We start from the raw sequence: 25,001 nt of genomic DNA on the forward strand, positions 1-25,001 counted from the left end.
GCAGCAGGACCATCACACCGGAGCTCACAGAGACGGGGGCAGCATGCACAGGCCTGCACGGTCTGTAACAGATGGGGCCATGGGCAGAAATAAGTCACATCCCTAACCCAGAAGCTATCTCCAATTGATAACATGCTTGTAAATGAAACATTAGTTTCCTCCAAAGCAGTCTCACTGGGGAAACAGACTACTGTTAAGGGTAGACAGCACCCAAGGGGGAGATGCCCTCCTCAGAGCTTCCTGGTCTCACAGTGTTAGGCTAGAGATTTTAATTTTTTGCTTCTTATTATTTTTCTTTTACCCTATTATAGGCTTTGCATATACATCATGGCTTTCAGTTTTGTGCTTTTGTGGGATTACTGAATGTACAAATGAGCTTGCTTGGGCTCCGCCCCTTTCCTTTCCTTTCGTCCTGTTGCAGTTTGTTTGTTTTTAGTGTCTTATATTTTTATCTCTTAGAAGTCTGTTTGTTTTCTAACAAGAGAGGGGGGAGGGGGGGTGGAGGGGATGGTAAGAGACTGGAAGGAAGTGGAGGGAGGAGAAAGCTTAACTGGAATGTATCTTATGGAAAAAACATCTATTTTCAATAAAAGAACAAAAAGCAATCAAGGGAACGGATACATATTGAGATCTTTCACAGTTGTTAGTAAAAAAAATTTTTTTAAATAAAGATAGGACTACACTGTCCTCGTTTTGAGATTTGGGCAGCAATTAGCCTGTGTGAACCAGATGTGTTAAACTTATCTTCCTTTTTCTGTTTGTTTTTTGTTTTGTTTTGTTTTATTTCATCCCTAGCATGCCAATTCCCAAGGATAACGTGTCAGAATACTATATAGACAAAGATCTGTCTCTGTATATTTTCTGTTTTTAGGGGCAAAAACATGACCTCTAAACCCTAGAGGTTTTTATTGAAATGATACTTAATGTCCATGTATTAAAAATATTTCAGTATTTCAGTGTTCTTTCCAATGTTACAGAATACAGAATGTTTCATACAGCCTGATTAACTTAGAATATGATATACAATGAATAAAAATCACTTTGATTTGGGGATATTTTAAGTTCCCTTTGTTTCCGTGTCATAGGAAGTAGGCGGTGAAATGTGAAGAGAGTGTATTCTAGTCCTCAGGGAACTAGGAGATCACTAAAGCTGGAACATCACCTGGCTTGAGACAATGGCTGACTATAAAGCAGGACCTCTCCGAATATCATGGAAATTATTTGCAGGGCAGTAGGAGGAGAAGTTGTTACTAACCATAGTTCCTGTTTTGTTAACTGTGGTTACGGACACAAAGGCAGGATGATGCTCTGATGCTTATTTGCATTTTAAAATATAACAGCCAATACATATGGAATAACCTGCGGGAAAAATCCCAAAATGAAAGCAGATGAGGAGGTTAGAAGACGATACAGTCTGCACCACGTGGGAAGGGAAGAGAGAGAGAGAGAGAGAGAGAGAGAGAGCATTCAGGTGGGCGGAGACAGTGTCAGCCAATGGGAAGGCTGGCTGCTTCTTCCACCAACGGCTTGGTGGGATTTGCCCCACTTATTCTGAAATGAATCTTTCTGAGGATGCCTGCTCTTCAGACAGATGGGAATTTGCCACCCCAAAACATCTGACTGCAGAAGATTACAATATGCTGCTCTAAAATAAGCCTCTTTTGCGCAGAAAATATTTTGAGCTAATGATTCTGGGAGACAGCAATCGCAACGGATGCTCTTAAAGCAGAAGTTATCGCTGTGTAAGAGAGATTCACATTTATAAAGGAACTGTCCGTGTGTAAAGCTACTAGCCAGAAGCTCTTCCTGGTCCACGCCTAATAAGACTTGTTATATTTCTTGGGCTTCTCCCTATAGCCAAGTCCTCACCATAACCAGCCTTCTTGGGATCTACACTACGTGTTTGAGATTTACTCACTTTCCCAAATACCTCTCTTGTTCAGAGGGATTTGTGTGTAATGTATTAGTTCGTCTGCAGCCCTATAACAAAATACGTGGGACAAGGCAATTAATAAATAAGGGAAATATCTTTCACACACTGTCTGACAAGGCCTGCTCTGCATCCGGGATGGCACTGTTAGGCTTCTAGGGGTGGATGTCTTTCTAGTCACAGAGGCTTTCTGTGTCTTTACATGGATGTCAGGACAAGAGACGGTTTTCCATGAACCACATGCCCTTTAGTAAAGATACTAATCCCAAACTCACCCTTTAATTCTTTTGTCACATGGATTTTGTTTGAACACCAGCTGGGTGGAGAGATTTCGGAGCTCTGGTCAGAGAGAGTCTCCTCAAGGTGAGAACAGGCTGGCCATGTCCAGCAGTGCGTGGCCAGCCAGCCTGCTGGGGCCTGACAGTCTATTGTGGTTTGCATCATTTTTAATATTTCATGCAACAGGTGGCAAACCAATGTGTTGGGCAAGAATCCACTATAAATTTAAGATTATTAGTCTGAGAATTAGTTTTGTTTGGTTTGGTTTTTAAGTGAGTAGCTGGTTAGTGCTGGGATGAGTCCTTATGGACTCAAGACCAGAACCTTGAAACCAACCTTGAAACAACGAAACTGCTTGAAGGCTCTGAGGTTCCTTGCTGTGGGGAAAGCAGGCTGCTCTGAGTCAGAGCTGTAGAATGGTAGTTGCCTACTTCTTGGGGCAGAGATGGGTTGAACTGTGAATTTATAAAATTGGGATTATTTACTTTTAGGATAGATTTATATTCAGATTTTGTCGGAATCACATGGGGGAATTTCACCTGCAGTTAGGAGCCAGGATAGGGAAGAATAGCCACTGACTTCAAGTAGAGGGGGCAGTAGATAGTATTAATAATGTCTGTGGCTCCAGGCAGAGAGCTCAACGGATAGATGGTCTAACAAGATGGCTGCTCTAGGCAGAGAGCTTAACGAGTAAAAGCTACCTGCTTCCTATGGGTAGATATTAATGACAGTTTGAATTAATTGCTTTACAGATGGTACAAAGATATATTTCTCTAGTATGCCTCAAAGGATACTCGAATTCTGTCTAATGTGGGCTCCACGGGAATTCTAGGTTATTATCCTGCATGGCAAAATAGAAAAGGGCCTAAGAATAAGCAGTGCAGTATTTTAGTTTACTTCATTTTGGATTGTTTTGATTTTCAAAATGGATGTGATGTTGAGTTTTGTGGTTATATTATTTTTCTGGGAGAGAGGTTAAAATAAAGGTGGTTCTGGTTACTGGCTCAAGGATATGCTGATTTGGAAGACAAAGGTTTTGTCTTTGTTTAGAAAAGGTGATTAGTGTCTATACACCTTCCAGAGTAATATGCATCAGATCTGATAGAGGGAGACCCCCAGAGAATAAGATTCCAAAGAAATCAAACAAAAAAGTTATCTTGATGATACTAAAATTTTGTTTTGAGATTTGTAGATTACAGAATGTACAGCCTTGGTGAGTCTCATTGTCTGACCTGCCTGAACTCCTGATGTCTTGGCCTTTCAGCCAGATCCAGTCAAGACACAGATATCAGAGACTAATACAATTGCTGGTATGGCCTTCTTAAGGCCAACCAATTCCCCATTTTCCCTACCCCCCCCCACTTCAAAAATATCTCAACGCCCATATTCAGCTTGAAGAAGTTAGGAAGAGTCGTTGTCCCAGTTCCCTGGGCTTTGGGGCTGGAGGTAGGGAATTTAGAAATGGTCATAATTGGAACAGTGAGGAAATAGCTAGAATTGATTGCATAGCCAAAATCTCATTTGGTAGAAATCTTTATAATTGTTACTAGTTGAAGTCATAATTTCTTATTTTGGTACAGAATTGTTTCCTTTCAGCAACAGTACAGGTCTGCAGGAGAGAATGGCAGTTTCTGCCCAGTGGCGACCTAACCACAATGCACAGCCTCACCTGCAGGCGAGATGCTCAGATGCTTCTCTGAATCCACGCATGGGAAGCTGTTAGCAACAGATTTGTCTCAACAAGTGAATAAATAGCATTAAATGTCACATTCTGCGGATTTCTGATGGTCTTGAAAACCTACCATCTATGTAAAGTAATCTGGACTGTTGTCCATTAACTACTCTCATCTATTTCTAATTAAAATATCTGAAAACACCCTAACAATAAACTCAGAGCCATGAATTTGCTATTTGGCCCTTAATTCACAGGCTCAAACAGCTCAGATCAGTTTATAATGGTGTTTATAGAAGGACTGGGGCCAAGCCTTGTAACTTAGAAAGTTTTTGTATCAATATAAGAAGTTTATATCAATGAAACTTTGATTCTGTATCAAAATAAATTCTTTCTCTTGTCTCCTTTTCTTGCCCCCCTGCTCTCCCTCTCCCCCCTTCTTCTCCCCTCTTTCCATGTGATCATGGCCAGCTCTCATCCCTCTATCTTTTCTTTCTCTCTTTACTCTTCTATCTCTTTTCTTATTTTTCTATAATAAAGCTTAGAAACCATGCGCTGTCTCATCAAAACCCGCCGTGTAGGAGCAATGGAACAGACCTCAGCATCTCCAGCTACCAGAAAGGACCCAGGATTCCCCCACCTGGCCAGGCTTCCTCTACAGGTACATGGGGCCCGTGCCAGAATAGCCCTGCATTCCGGGCAAGGTCCTTTCCCCCTAGCCAGGCAGTAGGTACACGGGTGTCCCAGGTATGTGGTCCTGCCCATTTTTCCTACACTTATATTCTCATAGCCAACCCAGGCTATTTACATTGAGAGAACAGATTTGAGAGGATAGTATTCAGATAGCATACAATCTAAATCTAAGATGTAAGTCAGGTGTAGAATTACAAGTCTTTTAATTTAGGATAGATGACAATGTTCTATTTTATTTATTATTTTATTGACAAAAATGACTGGGTGTTAGGTCTATCTTGTACTTTATAAATTACAAAATGGTCATAGTTGTGCTCTATTTATATTTGAGAGAAAGGTTTTGCTTTTTATTAGAACAGAAAGGGGGAAGTGTTGTGGATGGGCCTGGTGTCATTTGTATTTTGATGCTAATTCTGCTCTCCTGGGAGGGGCTGCAGACGAGGAATGAGTCACATACTCAGGTAACTTCTTGTGAACCAAGCTCTTAATGAATAAAGGAGCCAATCACTGGTGAAGTAGGTGGGATTTCTGGGTTGGACAGAGCAACGGAAGAAGGAGGAGAGAGTTAGGACTTTTTGGACTGGGGATAGCATAAGGACAAGATGAAGCTGCTAGAGTTTCCCAATATCATGGTAGATTCATCAGGATTCATCATCAGAGGAATCAGATTTAATAGGGCTTACAAGAAAAGGTTTTAGTTGTTGCACCCAGAGATCGAGTTACCATTGTTTCTGAGCTAAGTTTGTGTGGTGGTTTTCCCTTGCAGGGCGGCTCAGCTGGGTTCCAGAGAGTAAGGTAGACAGCAAAGTGTGGGTTTGCAAGAAGTGTACCTCCAAAGGCCGTAGGAATATTGAAGTGTGGGGTTGGCGTGGTAGCAACCTGCCAGTAGGAACTTAGTGAGCTGGGTGGAGAGATTTTGGAGCTCTGGACAGAATGTCCAGGAGATGAGAACCGGCTTGCCACGCCCACCAGTACCTTGCCAGCCAGCCCGCTGGGGCCTGCCAGCCTAGTGTTGTTTGCATCATTTTTCATATTTCCTGCAACAGGTATCTGTCCCAACCAGGCAAAATTATTTTTCTTTTTTCTGTCTTAATTACTTTACTTTGGACCTAAGATGACCTAGCAATTTCCTTAGCAAGTTGTACTTGTACTCTAGGGAACTTAGCAAGTTGTACTTTGAACGCAGAAACTTATTAAAAGTTTTACATCCTGCAGAATAAAGCCATTCCTTGAAAGCCTTCTGAGTTCTAATATTACAAACATTTACAAAGTCCAAACCTTGGGATCTACATAGATAAAGGACAGAACCTGCAAGTTGTCCATTGATTTATACACATATACATGGCACCTGTGTTCCCATGCATGTTTACCCATAGACACAGACTCTCTCTCTCTCTCTCTCTCTCTCCTCTCTTTCACACACACACACACACACACACACACACACACACACACACACACACACACAAACACACAAAGGGAAAAAACAATCTAAACAAAGTTTATCTTACAAACAATACCAAACTTATGACTTTGGTTTTTCGTTTATTTGTTTGTTTTTTCAGTTTATGATCACCTGAAAGCAATCCAAGTCCAATAGAAACTAATTCTTTGTTTGAGTTTTGATCCTTTCCTGAGCTAGCAGTATTCTGGGCACTGGTAGACATGACTCCCTGTCAGCCTCGTAGTCCCTATGGGAAAAGTGTGCAGTTGTGCAGCCAGGATGTCTGGGAGGTTGGGTATGCTAAATACATTTTCAACTTAGATGATTTTTAATCCTATCCTAAGCCAAGGTACATCTGCACTGTCCTGCCCTAGACACAAGAGCTATGCTATTCCACAAAGGACCATGTGCAAAGACACCAGAATGGGCAGGAAGCAGAATGCAGAGGCGGAGGTAGGTCTGGAGCTAATGTCTTCATTTGGGGCTTCTGAGAAAAGACAAGGCAGAACTGTTGAGAGGCGCAGGGCACCATACTATAATAATTTTCCAGACTTTAGGAAAGAGTGGGGCCTCCTGCATGTCTGCTGCATCCCTCTGGGATGCTGAAGACAGCATCCTCTGTGGTGTTGAGACCTAGTGGCGTAACTAGGTTGTTTGTACATGAAAGGCACGAGTTAGTCAATTTTCCGTACAGCAACAATATAACATAGTTTTTGCTATCCCTCTTTAAACTCCAAGCAGAGCAAGCTACCGGCTCTGCCCAGAGTCCCTAGGATCCACTGATGAAAGACACACACAGTAGCTTATTTTTCAACCTGGCTTATTGGTTCAATAGCTGGGCACTTCTAATCAATCTCCTGTGACCAGCATGCCCTTCCCAATACTATTAGCTCAGCACCCGAAATCTGCCCTCAGCCTCAGTTGCTCAGTTACCTTCTCCTTGTTCAGCAACCCCAAACTGCCCTCCCCTTAGTTGTGTTTCTAATCTCCTGCCTGGGGAAGTGGCCCGAGATCTCACATGACTGGCCACCTTTTCTCCCTCTCCCTCCGCCCCCATGTAAGATAGCCGTGATCAACAACCAAATACGAGGGAAGGTTTACTTTGGCTCAAAGGTTTAACTCATGCTAGCTTGGCCCCATTCCTTTGAGGGTGCAGTGAAAGAAAACTGTTTACCTCCAAGAGGCCAGGATCTAAACTGACAGGAAGGAGTCCTTTGAGTTCCTCTTCAAAGATAGACTCTCAATGGCCTAACTCTAATGGACTCTTTTTATTAGAGTCCATTTCCTAAAGTGTCCACCACCTTGCAGTATGGCCACAGGCTGGGAATCAAGCCAAGTCATGAGTTCTGTGGAGAGGAGACATTGCAGATCTAAGATGACTACTCTTGGCTTAGTCTTGTGACCTCCGGGACTTGGGAACCACGGGAAGAGGGCTCTCTAGGCATAAAGTTGAGGTTTCGATTTTTAAAAATTATTTTTGTTATGCTAGGCAAGTATCTTGCCACTGAGCTGTACCACAACTCCAGAAGAGGTTCTGAATGTATCAGTCAGAATAACGTACAGAAAATAGAGAGGCATTCACAGTACTTGTCTGTGTCTGTGTCATCTGTGTTTTGTGTGCTGCACACACAAGCACCTGTTAGGTTTAGTTCATTAATATGCTGGAATTTATAGCTTGCAATAGAAAATTGGTTTTTTTTTGCTAAATAATTGACCACGTGTCCATAACAGCATTTAGTCTGGCATTACCAAGACTTGGATTGCCACCTTTTCTCCATATTAAACTGATGGGTGTGTTTAAAGAGGCTCTATTCCACAATATCACCCATTGTTAATGAGTAGATCAAAATTACCAACAATATGACAATTACTGCTACTTTAGAGTGCATTATGACATTGGTAAAGGGTTGGTTCCCCCCTAAGAAAATTACACCTGAAAATTGTTTTCTTTAAAATCTGATCAGTTTCCCTGCCCCTTTCCAATAAATATTTTCTTTCCCAAATTAATTTTAGGTGTTTTAGAATTTGGTGGAAAAGCAATATTGAATTTTAGCTAGGACCATGCTACCTTTATAGATTAGTTTGTCATTCATTAAACCTCTGGAAGCATCAGATCTTTTAGGGTGAACACTGCTTCAGTTTTTCACTTTTTCTTGCATGTTCTTCAGCAAAGCCTTATGGTTTTGCCAGTGTCCTGTGTATTCATCTTTCCACTTAGGCCTTGGTCTGTTACTGATTTTAAAGCTATTTGTGGGTGCTAGAGAAATGGCTCATTGGTTAAGAGCATGCTGCTCATCTAGGGGATCTGAGTTCAGTTCCCACTACCTGCCCACATCAGGTGGCTCTCAACAACCTGTAACTCCCGCTCCAGGAGATCCAGTGCCCTCTTCTGGGCTCTTAGGGTACTGCACTTACATCCAATTTCTCTCTCCCTGTCTCCCTCTCTCCCTCTCTCTCCTCTGTCTCTCTCTATCTCTGTCTCTCTCTCTGTCTCTGTCTGTCTGTCTGTCTGTCTGTCTGTCTGTCTGTCTGTCTCTCTCTCTCTCTCTCTCTCTCACACACACACACACACTTAAAAACCAAGCTATTTAATTTATTTTAAAGCTTACTTGTACTCCTAAGAAAATTACACCTGAAAATTGTTTTCTTTAAAATCTGATCATGTTAATGAGCTTTCAGTAATTTACTAATTGACCTATTTTTTTCTTCTAGACAGTCACAATTTGAAATCAGTGTGAGAGTTTCCCATTTTAGCATCTTGATTTTACTCTTTTATTGATTTGACTAGAAAATCCCTTTGTGTCTGCTTCCTTCTGTTTGAACTGCTACAATAAAATACCATAGATTGGGGCCCTCAAAAGAAGAGATCGATGTTTTCACAGCTTTGCATGGTGGGTTTCTGGTAGGCGGCTCTCCTTTGCTTGTGGCTGGAAGATCTCCTGTCCCACAGTGGGCTCTCATAGCCTTTCCTCTGCATGCTTGAAAGGCTAGAAGGGATCTCTCTTATAACTCCACTTAACCGCCCATTGAAGGCCCCAGTTCTCTGTGGCATAGACCTTCAACACAATATAAATCCTGGAGGGCACACACAGCCCACAGCCGAGTAACAAGGGACGGTATAGGTGCAGCATTTTTCTGTACAGCTTTGTATCGTTGAACTAACATTACAAGTGAAAATGTGCATCTTGTCTTGCATATCTGCGAACTGGTGTGGACCAGATACGCATATGCAAATCTCTAAAAGGTCTGAGGATTAATATGGACAAAAACTTGTTTGTTTTTAATTATTCATTGTGGTGACTTATTTGAAGAAAAAAAAGTGTATCTTTTAGACACAGACCAGATGTTCAAGGAGCACCTGCTGATAGAAAACAGAGCTGCCCCAGGTTTGCTACTATGTGCACACGGATTCCCAACTGCTTGCAAGCGGTTTACACTTAAAAGTACTTCTTTATAGTTGGCGTTCATTCAGTCAGGACTTTCTGTTAGGCAATGAGCATATTTTGATATAAGTGGCATAGTCTCAGATTGGGTTGTAACTAAAATAAGTTATTCTTAAACTAAAATTTTACATATATATTATATTATATTATATTATATTAATTTATACTAAAATTTTTGTATTAATTATATTCTAAACATATTATATTTATTTACATAATAAATATAAGTTTCTATCTCTTGCCAAATTATGGGAGGAGAAAAATTATGATAAAAGAGATTTCATAATTCCCGTTCTGTTATGAATGGAAACACATTTGGAAAATATGCCATTAAAAGACACAAATAATCTCTTATGAGCAACTATCACTCATAATTATTTTTAAAAAACTGTATCGAAATTTTTAAAGAATTTCATACAATGTATTTGGATTATATTGAACTTCAACTTCTCCCTGTAACTCCAGCCGGCTCCACATGTATGAGTCAGGATTCTCTAGAGAACAGAACTTATGGAATATCTATCTATCTATCTATCTATCTATCTATCTATCTATCATCTCTCTTGTGTGTTTTTGTAAGTACAAGCATGTGATTTAGTGATTTATTAAATCTATTAAATTTATATAACTTAATAATTATATTGTATATTGTATATTATATTATATATTATATATCATATATTATATGTCATATGTCACATGTCACATGTCATATGTCATATATCATATGTCATATATTATATGTCATATATTATATATTATATGTTATATGTTACATGTTACATGTTACGTTATATATTATACGCTATATAACATATCACATATCACATATTATATGTTTTATATTACATATCATATGTTATATGTTATGTACTATATATTATATACTGTATATTATATATCATATATCATATATCATATCATATATCGTATATTGTATATCATATATCATATGTTATATATTATATGCTATGTGTTATATGTTATATCATATATCACATATCATATATCACATATCATATGTCATATATCATATGTCATATGTTATATATTATATGTTATATGTTATATATTATGTTATATAGTATATAGTATATATTGTATCATATAATTATAGTATATATAATATAATATAATATAATATAAACTTTTTATATAGTTATATAAATATATAATTCAATCATATAATTATTATATATAATACATATAAATTATAGAATGATTATATAATTCTATCATATAATTATATGATATGACATATCATATAATTATAGAATTATAATCATTTTATAATTATTAATTATTAAATTTGTTAAAATAGCTTGCAAACTCTGGTCCAGGTGGTCCAACAATGTCTGCCTACAAATGGAAAGCAGAGAATTAAGGAGTGTTCAGTCCATGAGACTGGATGTCTCAGCTGGTCTTCATTTCAGGATTAGAAGCGGGTCTTCACACTTCATACGATTTAATTACGAAGAGAATCCCATGTAGGTGGGCACAGCCATTTCGGGTTTGGGTAATTCTAGACAAGTCCAAGTTGGCAATCAAGAATAGCCAGCACACCTCCCTACCTCCTTACCAACTTTGTGTTTGGCTTCTTTTTAAATAACCGAGCGATTCCAACTTGCACTTTCCACACACTGCTGGGTGCAGGGCCATCCACTGGAGCACACCTGCTGGGAGCCACGGTCTTAAAGAAAACGGACTCTGTGGTCAGCTCTCCATAGCGCCCCCATGTGGCTGTGAACTAGAATGCTGACTGGCTTGATCTGGTACAGGCCTTGTGCAGACCACTTCAGCACGTGAGCACGGAGGTCCCAGATGACACATTTTCATCGTGCTCCTCCCAACCTGTGGCTCTCACGGTCTTTCCCCTCCGTGGTTCCTAAGCCTTCAGGGAGGAGGGGGATGTCCCTCTTGTGACTGAGCATTGCGCAGATACGTACTCTCTGTATTTTGACGAGCCACGAGTGAGTCTCTGCATTGACTGCTGGCCACTGCATAAACTTCTGCGATGAAATCTGAGAACTGCACTGATCAGAATTGTTCTTACAAAGTTCATTCATTTAAAATGAAGTTGGATAAATCTAGTCAACTTTTTTCTTTTCTTTTTCTTCTTCTTTTTCTTCTTCTTCTTCTTTGTATTTAAGACTTTTATTAACAGGTGCTTGCAGTTTGTTGACTTTTTTTTAAAAAAAAAATCAAGTTGTAAACTTTATTACAAATTAAAAATGAAGTTCTTAAAAATCTCAACTTAACCAGATATGAAAAAATTTAAAACCCGTTAAAGGTATATTGAAAAAACACAGGCCTTTTTTTTTTTCTTAAAAAGCACATTTGCCATTACCAAAAAGAGAGATCTTTAGGTAAAAATAATGAAAACTGCATGCTGCATAGATGATGCAGATAGTTTTAATGCTATCTGGTCGACAGGCAGAAGCGAGCACTTCAGGTCTTCAGCTCCAAGCTTTGTTCGTTTCTTATTCATTTCTTCTTGTTGGATCACCAAGCCGGATGACTGTAGAGATGGTGAGCCAGCATTTACTCAGCCCCGCCCTGCTGGCCTCGGGAACGGACCAATTCTCAGCTTTCGTCTCTTTGCCATCTTGTGGTTTAGGGTTCTCTGGGCTTCTGTGTTGGGGTGGCTGCTGACCTTGGGTCTCATTCCTTGATTTTCTTTGTCCTCTTCATTGCCATCCTCTCTAGGCTGTCTTTGGCGAGGAGGGCCCCTGTGGAGTCGTGGTCTGCAACCCCAACACATACTCTGTCTCACTGGTCTACCCCGCTCTCCTGCGCCCTGGTTGCCAGCACCCTCCATCGCTTCTCCTTGCTCGGGGCTTGGAATACTGTGGTCTACACGCATAGGGTCTCCGCATGTAGTATGGTGGGAACCTTCGCCTGCGGTAGGGCCTGCGTTGTTGGGCCAGGCCTTCAGGAGCGCTTTCTGATCCCTCATTCTTTTCCTCATTCTCACTATCTTGATAATTTTTCTGGTAATTGCGTAGAGGAGCCCTACGACGTGGATAGCGTCTATAATGGTTACGGGCTGCTGCGTATTTACTGCCTTGAACTGGACCTCCACCAGGGCCTGTAACATTTGCTGCCTCCGCACCCTTTTCTCCTCAAATAACATCAAACTCCACCGTCTCTCCATCTCCTGCACTGTGAAGGTGTTTCCTGGGGTTATTCTTTATGGCCATCTGGTGTACAAATACATCTTCCTTGGTGTCATTCCTGTGGTTCACACCGTTTCCATTCCACATTGAACCATTGTACTGTTCCCAAAACCTTCACCGCGATGATGACCTTCTTGTCCCTGCCAGTGGGCGCCACCGATCTGAGGCTGCCCGGGCCGCCACTACCCGTGCTGCTGCTCATGGAGCCGGAGTTGGGGTCAGCAGCACTGAGGGCGGTGGCGGGGGGCGGAGGGGGGCTGCTGGGTCGAGGCTTCGCTGCTCGTGGTTGCGGTGATGATTGTGACTGGGGCTGATGGCGATGATGGTGGTGATGGCGATGGCTGCGGTTCCTCCCGAATGTGATGGTGACTGGGCCGGCAGCGGCAGTCGGGCTCTCGGGGCTCTCTCGGGTCTGCTCTCCACTCCTGCTACCGCTCGAACTCTCCAGTCAACGTTTAAAACAACTTTTAAAGTTTAGAAAATGTGTCAAAGAGAAGCAAGCATTAACACGTTTGTGGTATATTGTAATGATCAATTGACATCTTGTAACCCCTAGAAGGGTAAAATGGAATATATATATTTCTAAAATATTTGATGACATATGTGTGATCATTCCAGCAAGAAACAGAAGATTTCATTAATTTATTTTCTTTCTATCTCATGTAACTCCCCAAAGGTTCATTTTGGAAAAAAGCAATTTATCAATCCAAATCCCATTGTCTGTGGACCCCCACACACAGACTCAGCTGCCCTTCCAGTCTTCTTCTTCTCCTTCTCCTTCTCCTTCTCCTTCTCCTTCTCCTTCTCCTTCTCCTTCTCCTTCTCCTCCTCCTCCTCCCCCTCCCCCCTCCTCCTCCTCCCCCTCTCCTCCTCCTCTTCCTCCTCCCCCTCCCCCCCTCCTCCTCCTCCTACCCCTCTCCTCCTCCTTCTCCTCCTCCTCCTCCTCCTCCTCCTCCTCCTCCTCCTCCTCCTCCTCCTCCTTCTTCTTTTTCTTCTTCTTCTTCTTCTTTCTTTGGTTTTTCAAGACAGGGTTTCTCTGTGTAGCCCTGGCTGTCCTGGAACTCACTCTGTAGACAAGGCTGGCCTCAAACTCAGAAATCCGCCTGCCTCTGCCTCTGCCTCTCAAGTGCTGGGATTAAAGGTGTGCACCACCACTGCCCATCTCTCCAGTCAACTCTGAGTGACCTCCGGTGAGTTCCTCAATAATGCCTAGCTCTAGTTTCCCCATTCATAAAATTAAAATAAGGTCTGTGTACTATGAGTTTCCTCTGTTAATTAAAAGCTAACCTGCCTGGTGATGGGAACAGTTCCCAGCATGTAGAAACTCAGCATGTGACATCAATTCATCTTCATTATTAAGTAACCATGTTGTTTTTCAATTACTGACTTTGAAATAATTACTTGTCTGTAGAAGTGAATCTAAAAATAATCTTAAAGAGGTAAATTTCCAACCATGATTATTTATGCTTTATTTGGTTTTGAGACGAGGTCTCAGTGTAGCCCTGGCTGGTCTGGAATGCACAAGTTCCACTTGTCTCTTGCCTCCCAAGTGCTGACACTAAAGGAGTGTTCCATCACAATTACCTATGATTGTAGACAGTGATATTTTGGTTACTCAATTACTTTTCAAATTATTTCTTTTATTTCTGAGTTCACGATATAATCAGACCATTTCCTCTTCTTTCCCATTCATCTGTCCATGCCCTCTTTCAAATCCACAGCTGCTTTTTAATTAAATGTAAATACATACATATATGTATATACATGTTTATATGTACATAATTAAACACATAAAGAAACCTCCTCTGCCCATTTGTTATTTGTATTTATGTTTTCAGGACATTTAATATGTTAATAAATTATGTTTCATTTAATATTGGATAATTAATTGTTGTACTCTTCCCTTGATCAGGCTATTCCTCCCACTCTCAGCCTTCCTTAGCTGCCCGAAGCTCTCTGTGTAGGGTTGAGGACTCCCTGAGCTCCCTCAACCACATTACCATGCCTGTTGGTATCACCCTTATTCACCACTGAGGCAGTCATGTTGGTGAACTACTTTTTTCTATAAAAGAGCTTCCTGTGAATCAGACAGTGGGATAATGAAATAATGAAATATTCTCATTGAACTTTAGCCTCCTGTAACGTTATATCCAGGATTTGTTCTTAGATGTGCCAAAGACCACAGGACGGCATTCATCAGTATGAGAAAATAAACAGCTTCTTAGGCACACAGGCAAGAGTTTATGGATTTATGTCTAGCTTTATGGTTTAGAAAGAAAGAAGAACAGGCTTTCCCTGAGTCAGAAGTTTGTCTCAAACCATTATAGAATAACAATTATGACTCTCCACTTCTTATTTCTATTGCTGGCTTGAAAAAGATGACTCTACAATGCTTACACCCGGCAGATATTATTCTACAAATAAGGGCCCAGCATGACATTTATGAGAAAGCCAGGGTCCTCCTGCGCAAAGATGATCGGTGCTCAGCCAATGGGCTCTAGGGCTCTGCCCATAAAGGCTCCTGCTGCCCCGGGCTGGACAGATGCAGGGCAGAGGGTCATCTCTGCCTCTGGAAAATGCTCATCACCTCTCTGAACAGCACACATCTGTGGTCTGCAAAGAGAAGCCAGAACTGGAAGATGAAACATCTGCTCCCCCAGTTCCCTCCAATCCTGGCCATCTACTGCTTCTGTATGCTGCAGATTCCTCCCTCAGGTAAGGGGACTGAGTTCTGTGGAAGATTGAGGTGGATCTTTACCTGTCAGGGCAGTGCTCAAGGGAGCTGAGCTTCCTTCCTTTACCCACCGTCACATCTATCCTCTTGTTCTGAGGAATGGCACTTGTGTCTAACCGGAGTGATGGGGACAGTGGGAAGGAAGCCACAGACCTTCATCCACAGATGCTGAGATCAAACAACTCTTGCCCCGGGAGTGTCCTGATTTTGTGGTGGTGAAATTGAAGGGTATGGTCTCTATGCGAGTTGGGGAAAGACCCTGCTTAGTGGTCTGTTTCAGAGACACCAGAGAGAACACAGGGAGGAAAGCTGGGTTTAAGGTTCCCCAAACTGAGAGCTGATGGACAGCTGAAGAGAGTGGAGAGCAACTGTGCAGACAGAAGCAGGTACCCAGAAAGCTCAGGGAAACCGGAAGGTGAGCTGCCCTCAGACGCTGCCCCTCGGACGCTGTCCGCGGTGCTGACCGGTGCTGCATCTCTGGTTTCTGGGCAGTTTGTAGGGAGTCAGAAGTAGGGGGGAGAGTCTGAAGTCCTTGATCAGATCAGTATCTCCAGAGTATTTGTCACAAAGCGCAGGAAAGTAGGCTATTGATGGAGAGCCATGATTGGAAACAGGGACTATTTGGACTTTCTCATTAGAACTGGAAGAATATAATGTCTTTGTTTTCTCCTAAAGAGTAATTGCAGCACTTGGGCATTATATCCAGAGCGTCAGGTCTCCTCTGTGGTTTCCCGGCTTGCCTTCTAGATTCTGTTCAGTTACTTTGTCTAACCTTCGGCTCACTGCCAGCCCCCAACAATCAGTTGCTGGTCCTCTGGTTTCCGAGAAAATCTTGTTCATATTTGCTTTTGAAAATTTGGTTTATAATTTGTCTGAGTATTTATATCCATCTCCCTATTTTTTCCTAATTGATTTTGTTTCCTGATGGTAGTAGGGTCCTGTGGTCTTCATCTTTGTAACAACACAAACTTCTTAATAAGACCTCGTGGGATTGGTATGCCATACCTTGCATTATCAAAGGATCACAATCATAAAAATATCTTTATATTAAACTGTGACGTCCTAACTTTAAAGTAGGTATTCTTGTTTGGATCTTCAGGGGTATGCAGGATTTGATGAAGAGTTCCTGCTTGTGACAGCTCTCAAAATAATTGAAGGGACTTAATATATACATTCTAATTTCCATCTTTCTAGAGAAAACTATATGTACCTCTAATTCTACATAATCTAGAATCCTTTCAAGTCAGGTATTATTCTTCAAGGCTTGAAAATTATTGTTAAAATATGCCAGAATATTGCTTTAGCTTTGTCTTGACTCAGAATGCAGAGAGCAAATAACCTGCACTCTGTGTGTGCATATGTATGTATGTGTATATGTACATATGTATGTATACATGTTGTTTTTAGAATAAATTTCTCTTGAGACATATAGCCCCTGTTCCACATTTTAAGATACATAAGTTCAGGACATTATATGTATTTATTTAATCTTATTTTGTTGGTGCTGACCTACCTCTTGGATTCAACCATATAAACCTCTGAGTGTTATATCATGTGTAAATGAAAAGACATGTTCATTTACATCAGAGGGGAGCTGGAAGGCTCCAACTACATGTCAGTAGCAATCCTCTGCAGAACTCTGCTCCTGGAGATGCTGATGGAACAAAAACAGGTACCTGCGTTTCTTAAAAGTCCTGACTTGATGCACATACTTTGTTGGCATCTAATATTTGATCCTCACAAATTCCACCAAAGTAGAAAATTAATTGCTCCTTAAGTGTTTTCGCTTTCTTACTTGATTTGCTAAAAGGTGAACTAGAAAGTCCCATTGAGCACATCATGCGCAGTTTTGAAATACTGTTGTTGCACATCTTAGATTAGATTTGAGTGCACTGGGTAGAGGTAGCTGGCCTTTCCTGTTCCTCTTAGCAGTACCTTCTGTTACTTTTTGTTGTTGTTGTTGTTCTTGTTGTTTTGGGTTTTTTTTTTTTTTTTTTTTTTTTTTTTTTTTTTTTTTTTTTTGGTTTTTTCGAGACAGGGTTTCTCTGTGTTGCCCTGGCTGTCTTAGAACTCACTCTGTAGACCAGGCTGGCCTCGAACTCAGAAATCTGCCTGCCTCTGCCTCCCAAGTGCTGGGATTAAAGGCGTGCACCACCACTGCCTGGCTCTGTTACATTCTTAAGTGCTGCCCTCTCAATGACTTCCTTGCTCTGCTCTGTGATGGAGTCTGTTAAGACCTCTGTGTGGTTTTTATGGCATGGGTGCAGAAGCAAATGCTATGGCCTCTTCTGGAGCTGAGGTTCTGACTATCTCTTGTTACAGGAGCTTCTCCATCTGTAGCTGATCCTCCCGACAGCTTGGATATTGCGGATCCCGAGGTATGCTGTTACACAACTCTGTGAGATCTGCATTTACTCCCAGCTTTGAAAATATCATGTGGTTAATGTTCACTTAAAACTATTTTAAGATCAGGTATTTATCGGTAGCAGAAACTCACTGTGATTGCTGCATGGCCTCATTTATGACATCCTGAGAGCAGAATTGAAATTTGCTGCATTGCATGAGGAGATAATTCAGAGTTCATAAATGGAACTCTGCTGTAAGAGAATTCTATTAACTAAAGAATTTATTCTTGCATTTAGTTTATTGTCCTCATTTTGTCTTTTAGCGACTGGCACACTTTCTGAACCTGAGGGAAACAGGTTCTAACCAACCTAAGGTAAAAATAAAACATATGCTAGCTCCTGTGGTTACATTAATATATATGTTTACATTGTAACATTTTAGTAAATGATGCTTTAGCTGTCTACTAGAGAATGTTCTGTATGTGTGTATGTGTGTGTCTAAAAATACAGTTTTAGGAAAAAAATCAAGTTTCTCCATTTGATACAAACTACCACAAAATATTGGTACTTCATGTGTATCCTTAAAATTATATTATATATACAATAAAATTAATTATATGTCCATGACATGTATGTCATAGATTGATGCATTATGGCGTAACATTTCTCCAACACAGTGGGACTTGTATAAAGGAACACACCTAACAGTAACTATAGTAATCACAGTTACTAGCAATTCAGTGGATACAAGTCAATGTTCATTAATTGGAAACTGAGGAGAGTGGTCCTGCATAGTTCACAGTTCATCTTGAGCAACTTTTTCTCTCCATTCATTTCCCTACTCTGCAGCATCACGCACTCCAGACGCACCCCTCGTCTCAGTGCCTCTCAAACACACCAGACCCTTCAAACCCTTAGTGTTTCCTTTGGCTTCCCGCAGAGCCTGTAGCTGCACCCCAGGCTCTCAGACTAGGCTGGTCAAGCCTGGCAGTGTCCGATCACTCTGTGCCTTAGTTGGCTGTCTGTTCCATGTGTGTAATGGCTGTAACAGCTCCAGTTATCCGGACCGAGCACACCGTAATGTGCTTTCAGTGGCGCCCACAGCATGGTAATGACGGCCACCAGATGCCTCTTGTTACAGTTTCTTCCCACAAGCAATCCAAGTGCCACTTTCTCTCCTGTGATATCCTTGTGAAGATATCAAACTTGCATCTTGTTTGTAATTTGCCACTATGCATGTGTTTGGGAATGATGACTATAGACATTTCTTACTGCCCTGGTATCTAGACCAAGCCTCCAAGTGAGAGCTCAAAGCTCTCTACCTCTTTGCACTACCTCCCTACCTCACACCCCAGTGGCTTCCATGTTCTTCATGTGAGTACTGTGGTGTTCCCACAGAAGCAGGGACCAGCTGCAGCATTCAAATGGATTGTGGAGCTTCCAGGTGCAAGGACCTAGTTAGAATGACTTTCCTTTTACGGTTTTCATTTCCCCAGCACCTACCATGCCCATTATTTCTGGTTACAGAGCAAGTAGTCACTCAATTAACGAGAACGCCATTATCTTCAAATTATGAATAGAAAGGCAACGGCTCTTCTTGGCTTCATTGTTGTCCCAATTGTCCTGTGCTTGGGATGAGTTACTGGAGTTCCTCACAAACTCCCTCTCTGTCCCCCACACACCGGGGCTGTGTCTGCAGGAGATACCTGTGATCACACAGCTCATGGAGTGGTTATATTCAACAACTGATGTCACCGGCAGACACTTGGGCTCTGCTTGTCTGGGTACCTTCTGACATCAGAAGGACTTTAGACAGGAAAAGGCTAATAGGTTCTGTGGATAGAGACAGATTTATTCATCAGCTCAGAAGAGATGCTGAGGCCCTGGCAGTGACTGCTCCTGGGAAGGGGATAACGGTCCACACAAAACAGCCTGCCTCACGATGTGTGCCCTGCAGTTGGGGAAAGCAGGTGAAAGGCTACATGAGCCCTTCTGATTTTTCTATGAAAAGAAGGAAGGACAAAGGATACATATGGAATATGGAGAAGGCTGGTTAGCATTTGGAAAAGAGTTGAACTGATTATTGATTTTCATGAAATACAGGAAAAGGTTTCCTCCCTGCGATTGAAAGGATAAACAGGGATAACTAGCAGAAGACAATGTATGGGTTATTTATTTTTTTTTTCCTGAGACAGGGTTTCTCTGTGTAGCCCTGGCTGTCCTGGAACTCACTCTGTAGACCAGGCTGGCCTCGTACTCAGAAATCCGCCTGCTTCTTGCCTCCCAAGTGCTGGGATTACAGGCATGCGCCATTACCACACCCAGCTGACAATGTATGTCTTGAAAGCCCGTGCCAGCCAATCTTGACCGGACTGTTTTATAATATTTGAGTAAATCCAATCAAGCTCATAGCATGGCTTACACCGAAAACGTCATCAGATACGCGCTCGAGTGAAACGCCACATAACCTTCCTTTCAATTCTCTTCCAGGAAAACCAGGATGCATACAAAAGGGTGAGGACCTCACAGTGCCTAACACAGTCTCTGTGTCATGTCTGGGGCAAGCGACACTTGGTACTAATACATACCCCCTTCTTCTTCTATTTAGTTTTTATTTCACTACTCCAGAACTCGGAAGCCAACACACCCAGTTAACTCTGAGGTCTGTACTTTCTGAACTTCCTGTAAAACCGATCCTCTTCTGTGCCCCTTTCAGGCCATCAGAACATGTGTACATGCACAGCCTCGCATACACATGTGTTCCCCCCCCCTGCCCAAGGACAGCAAGAGAATGGTCTCTTTCTCGGCACAGATGAGAGCGGCGGGTGACAGACAGGTCTGAAATGTTAGAGAAGGAACTGCAGAAAAGGGAAGTTACGTAAGAAATGTGTGTTGTGTTTTATAAAAAAAGAGAAGGAATATGTTTGGTAGAGTGAAGTATGGTGCGGGGAGAAGGGGGTGACTCTGCCTATGCTGAGGCATCCCGACCCCCTGAGGGACCAGCCACAGGGGAGGGGAGTTGAGGGAGTAGAGACAGAGAAAAGGAGAGAGAGAGAGAGAGAGAGAGAGAGAGAGAGAGAGAGAGAGAGGAGAGAGAGAGAGAGAGAGAGAGAGAGAGAGAGAGAGAGAGAGAAGAGGGGGAGAGAGACTGGCCGTGAACGTCTGGAGAGAGGTGGGAGGGAATGGAGAGAGAAGGGGAAGAGAGGGAAGGCAGAAAGCAAGCAAGCGAGTGAGGAGGGGCAAGCAGCCCCTTTATACTGAGTTAGGCATCCCTGGCTGTTGCCAGGTAACTGCGGGGCGGAGCCTCCAAGGACCGCTAATGGTGTGTATTCATTATCCAGTACCTAGCCAGAAGCCCAAGAGGGCGGTCCACTCCTCACCCTCCGCTGTCAGACACACAATGGGAGTAACAGCAATGGTCTCTAACCTGTGTCTTCAGCGCTGGGGCTCAAATCCCAGTGCATGCTGAACAAGCACTCTATCATGGCGCTACACCCCACCCCCATGCCTTTTTTTTTTTTTTGACACAACTTCTCATTATGTAGTCCAGGCTGGCCCTCCTCCTACTTCTGCTGCTAAAATCACAGGTGGGTACCACCATACCCAACTAACTTTCTTAAAACTCTGAGCGACCCTAAAGAGCAGATTATGAGGGTGGATCCATGTAGGGTGGCATTTTAGAACCAAGGGGAGAATCTTAAAATCTAGATTTTATTATTATTTTTGAATCAGATGTATTATCACAATATCCCGTGGGAATTCCATCATGAGAAAGACGCTTATTTATATACTTAGGGGTGCCCAAGTGTTCAGGAGGATTCTTAAAACTGTCAAATACTCAGAAAAAGATTTCTCCCAAGAGGCAGAGTCACCCATGGTCGAGGCCTAGGGATGGAATTAGATAAGGCGGGGCCAGCTACCACAAAGCTTGCGAGAGCCAAGGAAGGGGCGAGGCCATAGTTGTTCCACTTTAAACTAGCTCACCCTGAGAGCCCTGAGGGCTAGGAAAGGAGTGTGCAGGCGGGGGCAACCAAGACAGTAGGAAGCGCGCCCGAGTGGGTGTGGCGCTCACCACCCTGGCACTTCCTCCCCAGAGTTAGGATGGAGTGCTTTAGGTTTCTGGCATTAGGGTTTAATGCCAGAAAGCAACCGCCTTATTCTAAGGGGGATTTCTAAGTGCTGTGTTAGAATTGAAGTCTGCATTGAGGCCAGCAAGCTTTTTATTGAAAACATAAACATTTCGAGCCTGGGCTCGGGAATTGATTTTAGTCTGAAAATGAAACCCATTTGTAAGAGAGATGAGTCAAAAAAAAAAAAAAAAAAAAAAAAAAAAAAAAAAAAAAAGCACACATAGCCCCGGGCTCTCAAATGTTCCACTGCTGCCATCAGCTTCCAGCCAGCGCCTCCCTGAGCCTCACAGCACTTTCTGTTGCAGATTGCTCCGGTCCATCCATTGATGCGCCTGGCCGCCAAGCTCGCCAGCCGAAGGATGAAAAGACTTCCGGGATTGCTGCGCCCAGTAAGTGCTGCTTTCTTCCCGCCTCCATAGTTCTAAGGCCTACACACAGTGGCAATCGTGTGTCATCGCCCTGTGTGGCTCATTTTCGTTCTCTCCTTGATTCCCAGTCTCCAGTTTGTTGGGGAGAGCTGTGGGCAAAAACACGGGTCGCTTTAACCTTGCCATTTCACTCTGTGACCCCACGCAGTTGTAACCGGAAGGACCAAGGCAGGACCCGCGGCCCAGTGCCATCCCCTTCCTGGCTTTGCTTGACTCATCTTACGCTTCATTTGTTTTTGTTTTTGTTTTTGAGTTACTTTTCAATTTTGTCCCTTCCTGAAATCTGCCTTGGTGATATCTGTTTCCTGTGGCCTTATCTGACTGTTTTCCCTTAAGTTTAGTAAGGACAGTCATGGCTGATCTTTCCAAACTATTATTTAAGAGATTATTAATCAAGGTTTTGCTGCATAACACCAAAAAATAATTAATAAAGAAAAAAACTATATTTTGTCCATCTTGAGCCCATCAGGTCTTTTGTCTAAAACTTTTGTAGCATTAGACCTAGAAGTCCTAAGACTTCAGGAAATTCCGCGGCCTCTAGAACACAGCTGAGCTAGCCTGCTGCCTGCACAAAGGGTTCCTGGTCCACTATAACTCCATTCTTAAACCAAGTTATAACCGTAAACAGGTTGAAGATGCTAAAATGGTTTGGCACTGAGAATTTGCTTAAACCAGCCAAGTCGGGGTTATTTGAAGTTGTAAGCAGAGTAAACAGACTTGGCTCCCAAACTGCTGAGTGTGCAAGCTTCACTTTCAGAACCTGTAACTGGCTCTGCAGTCAGCTACCCTCCCACTGCCTCTGTGCAGCTGCCTTCTGATGCCCTTAGAACGCACCAGGAAGGACACCATCACACCCGACAGTCCTGAGGTTATGAGTGTGGTTCCTGATGAGTTAATTTAAACTTTGTTCCTTCCCAGCATTCCAGGATGGCGACTGTGGGCTTCCCTAATAAGGTATGTGAACCTTCCGAAGATGCTGATCCCTAGAATGCTCTAGAAAAAAGGGCAGGGAGGTGTCTGGAATCTGCAGCCCTTCCAACCCTATTTGGATAGAACAGATCTTCCCAGAAGACCCTGAATATCATCTCTAAGGATTGAAGTTGGGTATTCCATGGGCTTCTCCTGAGATACAAAGAGATTATTGAAAGATGGCCAATGCCTCGTGCGGGTAATATTTTATTTCTTCTCTCCTGGATGAGTTCCTTGATTGAGCCATCTGTTAGGAGGGACCTGCTCTCTGGTTCCGGGCCTCACATGCCTTTGTACAATCTTAGAGTGAGGAAAAGCACTTCTGCCAGTGCCAACCCCATACACCCTAAGTGACTCTCAGACTTGAGAATGTATTAGAATACAGTTAAAATCAGCATAGCTGGGATCCACACTGAGATTTAAGAAATCTCAGGCAGGTTCTGAGAATTTTCCTTAATAACAAGCTTTCTGGATATCTTTCTACTGTTGCTCTGGAGCCATCCTTTTTGAAACCTTCTCCTGGACATTTTGAAGAGCCTTTGACTTAGAATGTAACTATGTAACAGTTTATGGTTTTGTGTTGCAGGATCCTACTACCAGCTTGGGGCGGCCATTTTTCCTTTTCCGGGTATATCAGATTTCCTTGTTTCTGTTTCTAATTGTATTCACTGTTATCCCAACCAAATGGGCAATGCCTTCCTCCAGGAAGGGTGTGGCTCAGTCAACATTTCTTACAAACTTGTATGGAAAACAGAACAAGATATAGACTGGGCATGTCCTTATCCTAGGAACTTGGAGGACAAAGGGGAGGGACTTCTGATGATGGACAGATACTAGGTAAACCAGAGTCCACAATCCTAAGCATTACATTTCAAGATGTGTGACCTCAAACCACACTGCCCAAGGAGTTCAGGTGCCATCTTTCTTCCCAAGTGACATAGAAGTCCTTGCCAAGGACATGGCATTTTCAATTTTGCTCTATTCATGAACTGCACAGGTCTTAGCATTTCAGTGTTTGCATCCAAAATGTGAGAGAATCTAACTAAATCCATGGCCACCCCCAAGCTGTATGCTGTGGATCCCTGGTGTTAGTATTTTGTAATCAATCAATCAATCGATCGATCGATCGATAAATAAATAAGACAAGATTAGAAGGCATAGCTCTCAGCCTTCCCTGACAATCCACAGAGCACTTGGCTCATTGAGGGCTCTGGGGAATGTCATGGAAAATACCACCTATCTTTTTTGTTTCCCTAAGTTCTTTGACCATGGGAATACATATCACCTCTTCCTAGTTTCTGTCTTTTTCATTTTCCTGATTGGCTAACGTGTTGTTTTCTGGAAAGAACTCTGAGAAGCCATCTGCCACTGTGTCTCTCCACCTGAGAAGTTTAGAGAATAGATCCCCACACCGTGAGCCGAGTCTAAAGGAGAAGGTGAGGGAGGGAATTGGTGTTAGGTTCCAGGGAGCAATGAGGGCATAGATTATTCCCCCAGAGGATGTAGGAGAACTTGCCACCTAAATCTCCAAGGATGGGAGTGAAAGCTCAGTAAGAGAAGCAAGGTCTTTGTATTTAGTAGAGAGAAAGCCCAAGCAGTATGTCTCATTTTTTTTAAGACTCTCGTTTTGTTTTTCAGCCTAGGAATGGAAGATACACTGACAAATTCCAGTAGACAGCAAGGTTTGCTCCTTTGCATCTTTATTATTCTACACAAATAGTCTATGTCTGACTTGGAAGTATTGAGGCAGAAGGTGGG

The 25,001-nt window shown here is 42.4% G+C and overlaps 1 protein-coding gene and 1 pseudogene across 2 annotated transcripts; one reads left to right on the forward strand and one right to left on the reverse strand.

Annotated features, from left to right (window-relative positions):
- Positions 1–11,941: 11,941 nt before the first annotated feature.
- Positions 11,942–14,680, reverse strand: LOC127692018 (Y-box-binding protein 1-like; annotated as a pseudogene).
- A 596-nt stretch (positions 14,681–15,276) lies between these two features.
- Positions 15,277–24,917, forward strand: Nms (neuromedin S). 2 transcript variants are annotated; one of them, XM_052193794.1, is made up of 9 exons: positions 15,277–15,352; positions 17,694–17,749; positions 18,040–18,090; positions 20,207–20,230; positions 20,325–20,378; positions 22,152–22,235; positions 23,193–23,228; positions 23,830–23,871; positions 24,882–24,917. In XM_052193794.1, the coding sequence occupies exons 1-9, from the start codon at positions 15,277–15,279 to the stop codon at positions 24,915–24,917; spliced, it is 459 nt and encodes a 152-aa protein (XP_052049754.1). The 2 variants fall into 2 exon arrangements, with proteins under 2 accessions (XP_052049754.1, XP_052049755.1); XM_052193795.1 differs by lacking the exon at positions 20,207–20,230.
- Positions 24,918–25,001: the final 84 nt, after the last annotated feature.

The sequence above is a fragment of the Apodemus sylvaticus genome, chromosome 9 (assembly GCF_947179515.1).
Source record: "Apodemus sylvaticus chromosome 9, mApoSyl1.1, whole genome shotgun sequence".
Taxonomy (NCBI): Eukaryota; Metazoa; Chordata; class Mammalia; order Rodentia; family Muridae; genus Apodemus; species Apodemus sylvaticus.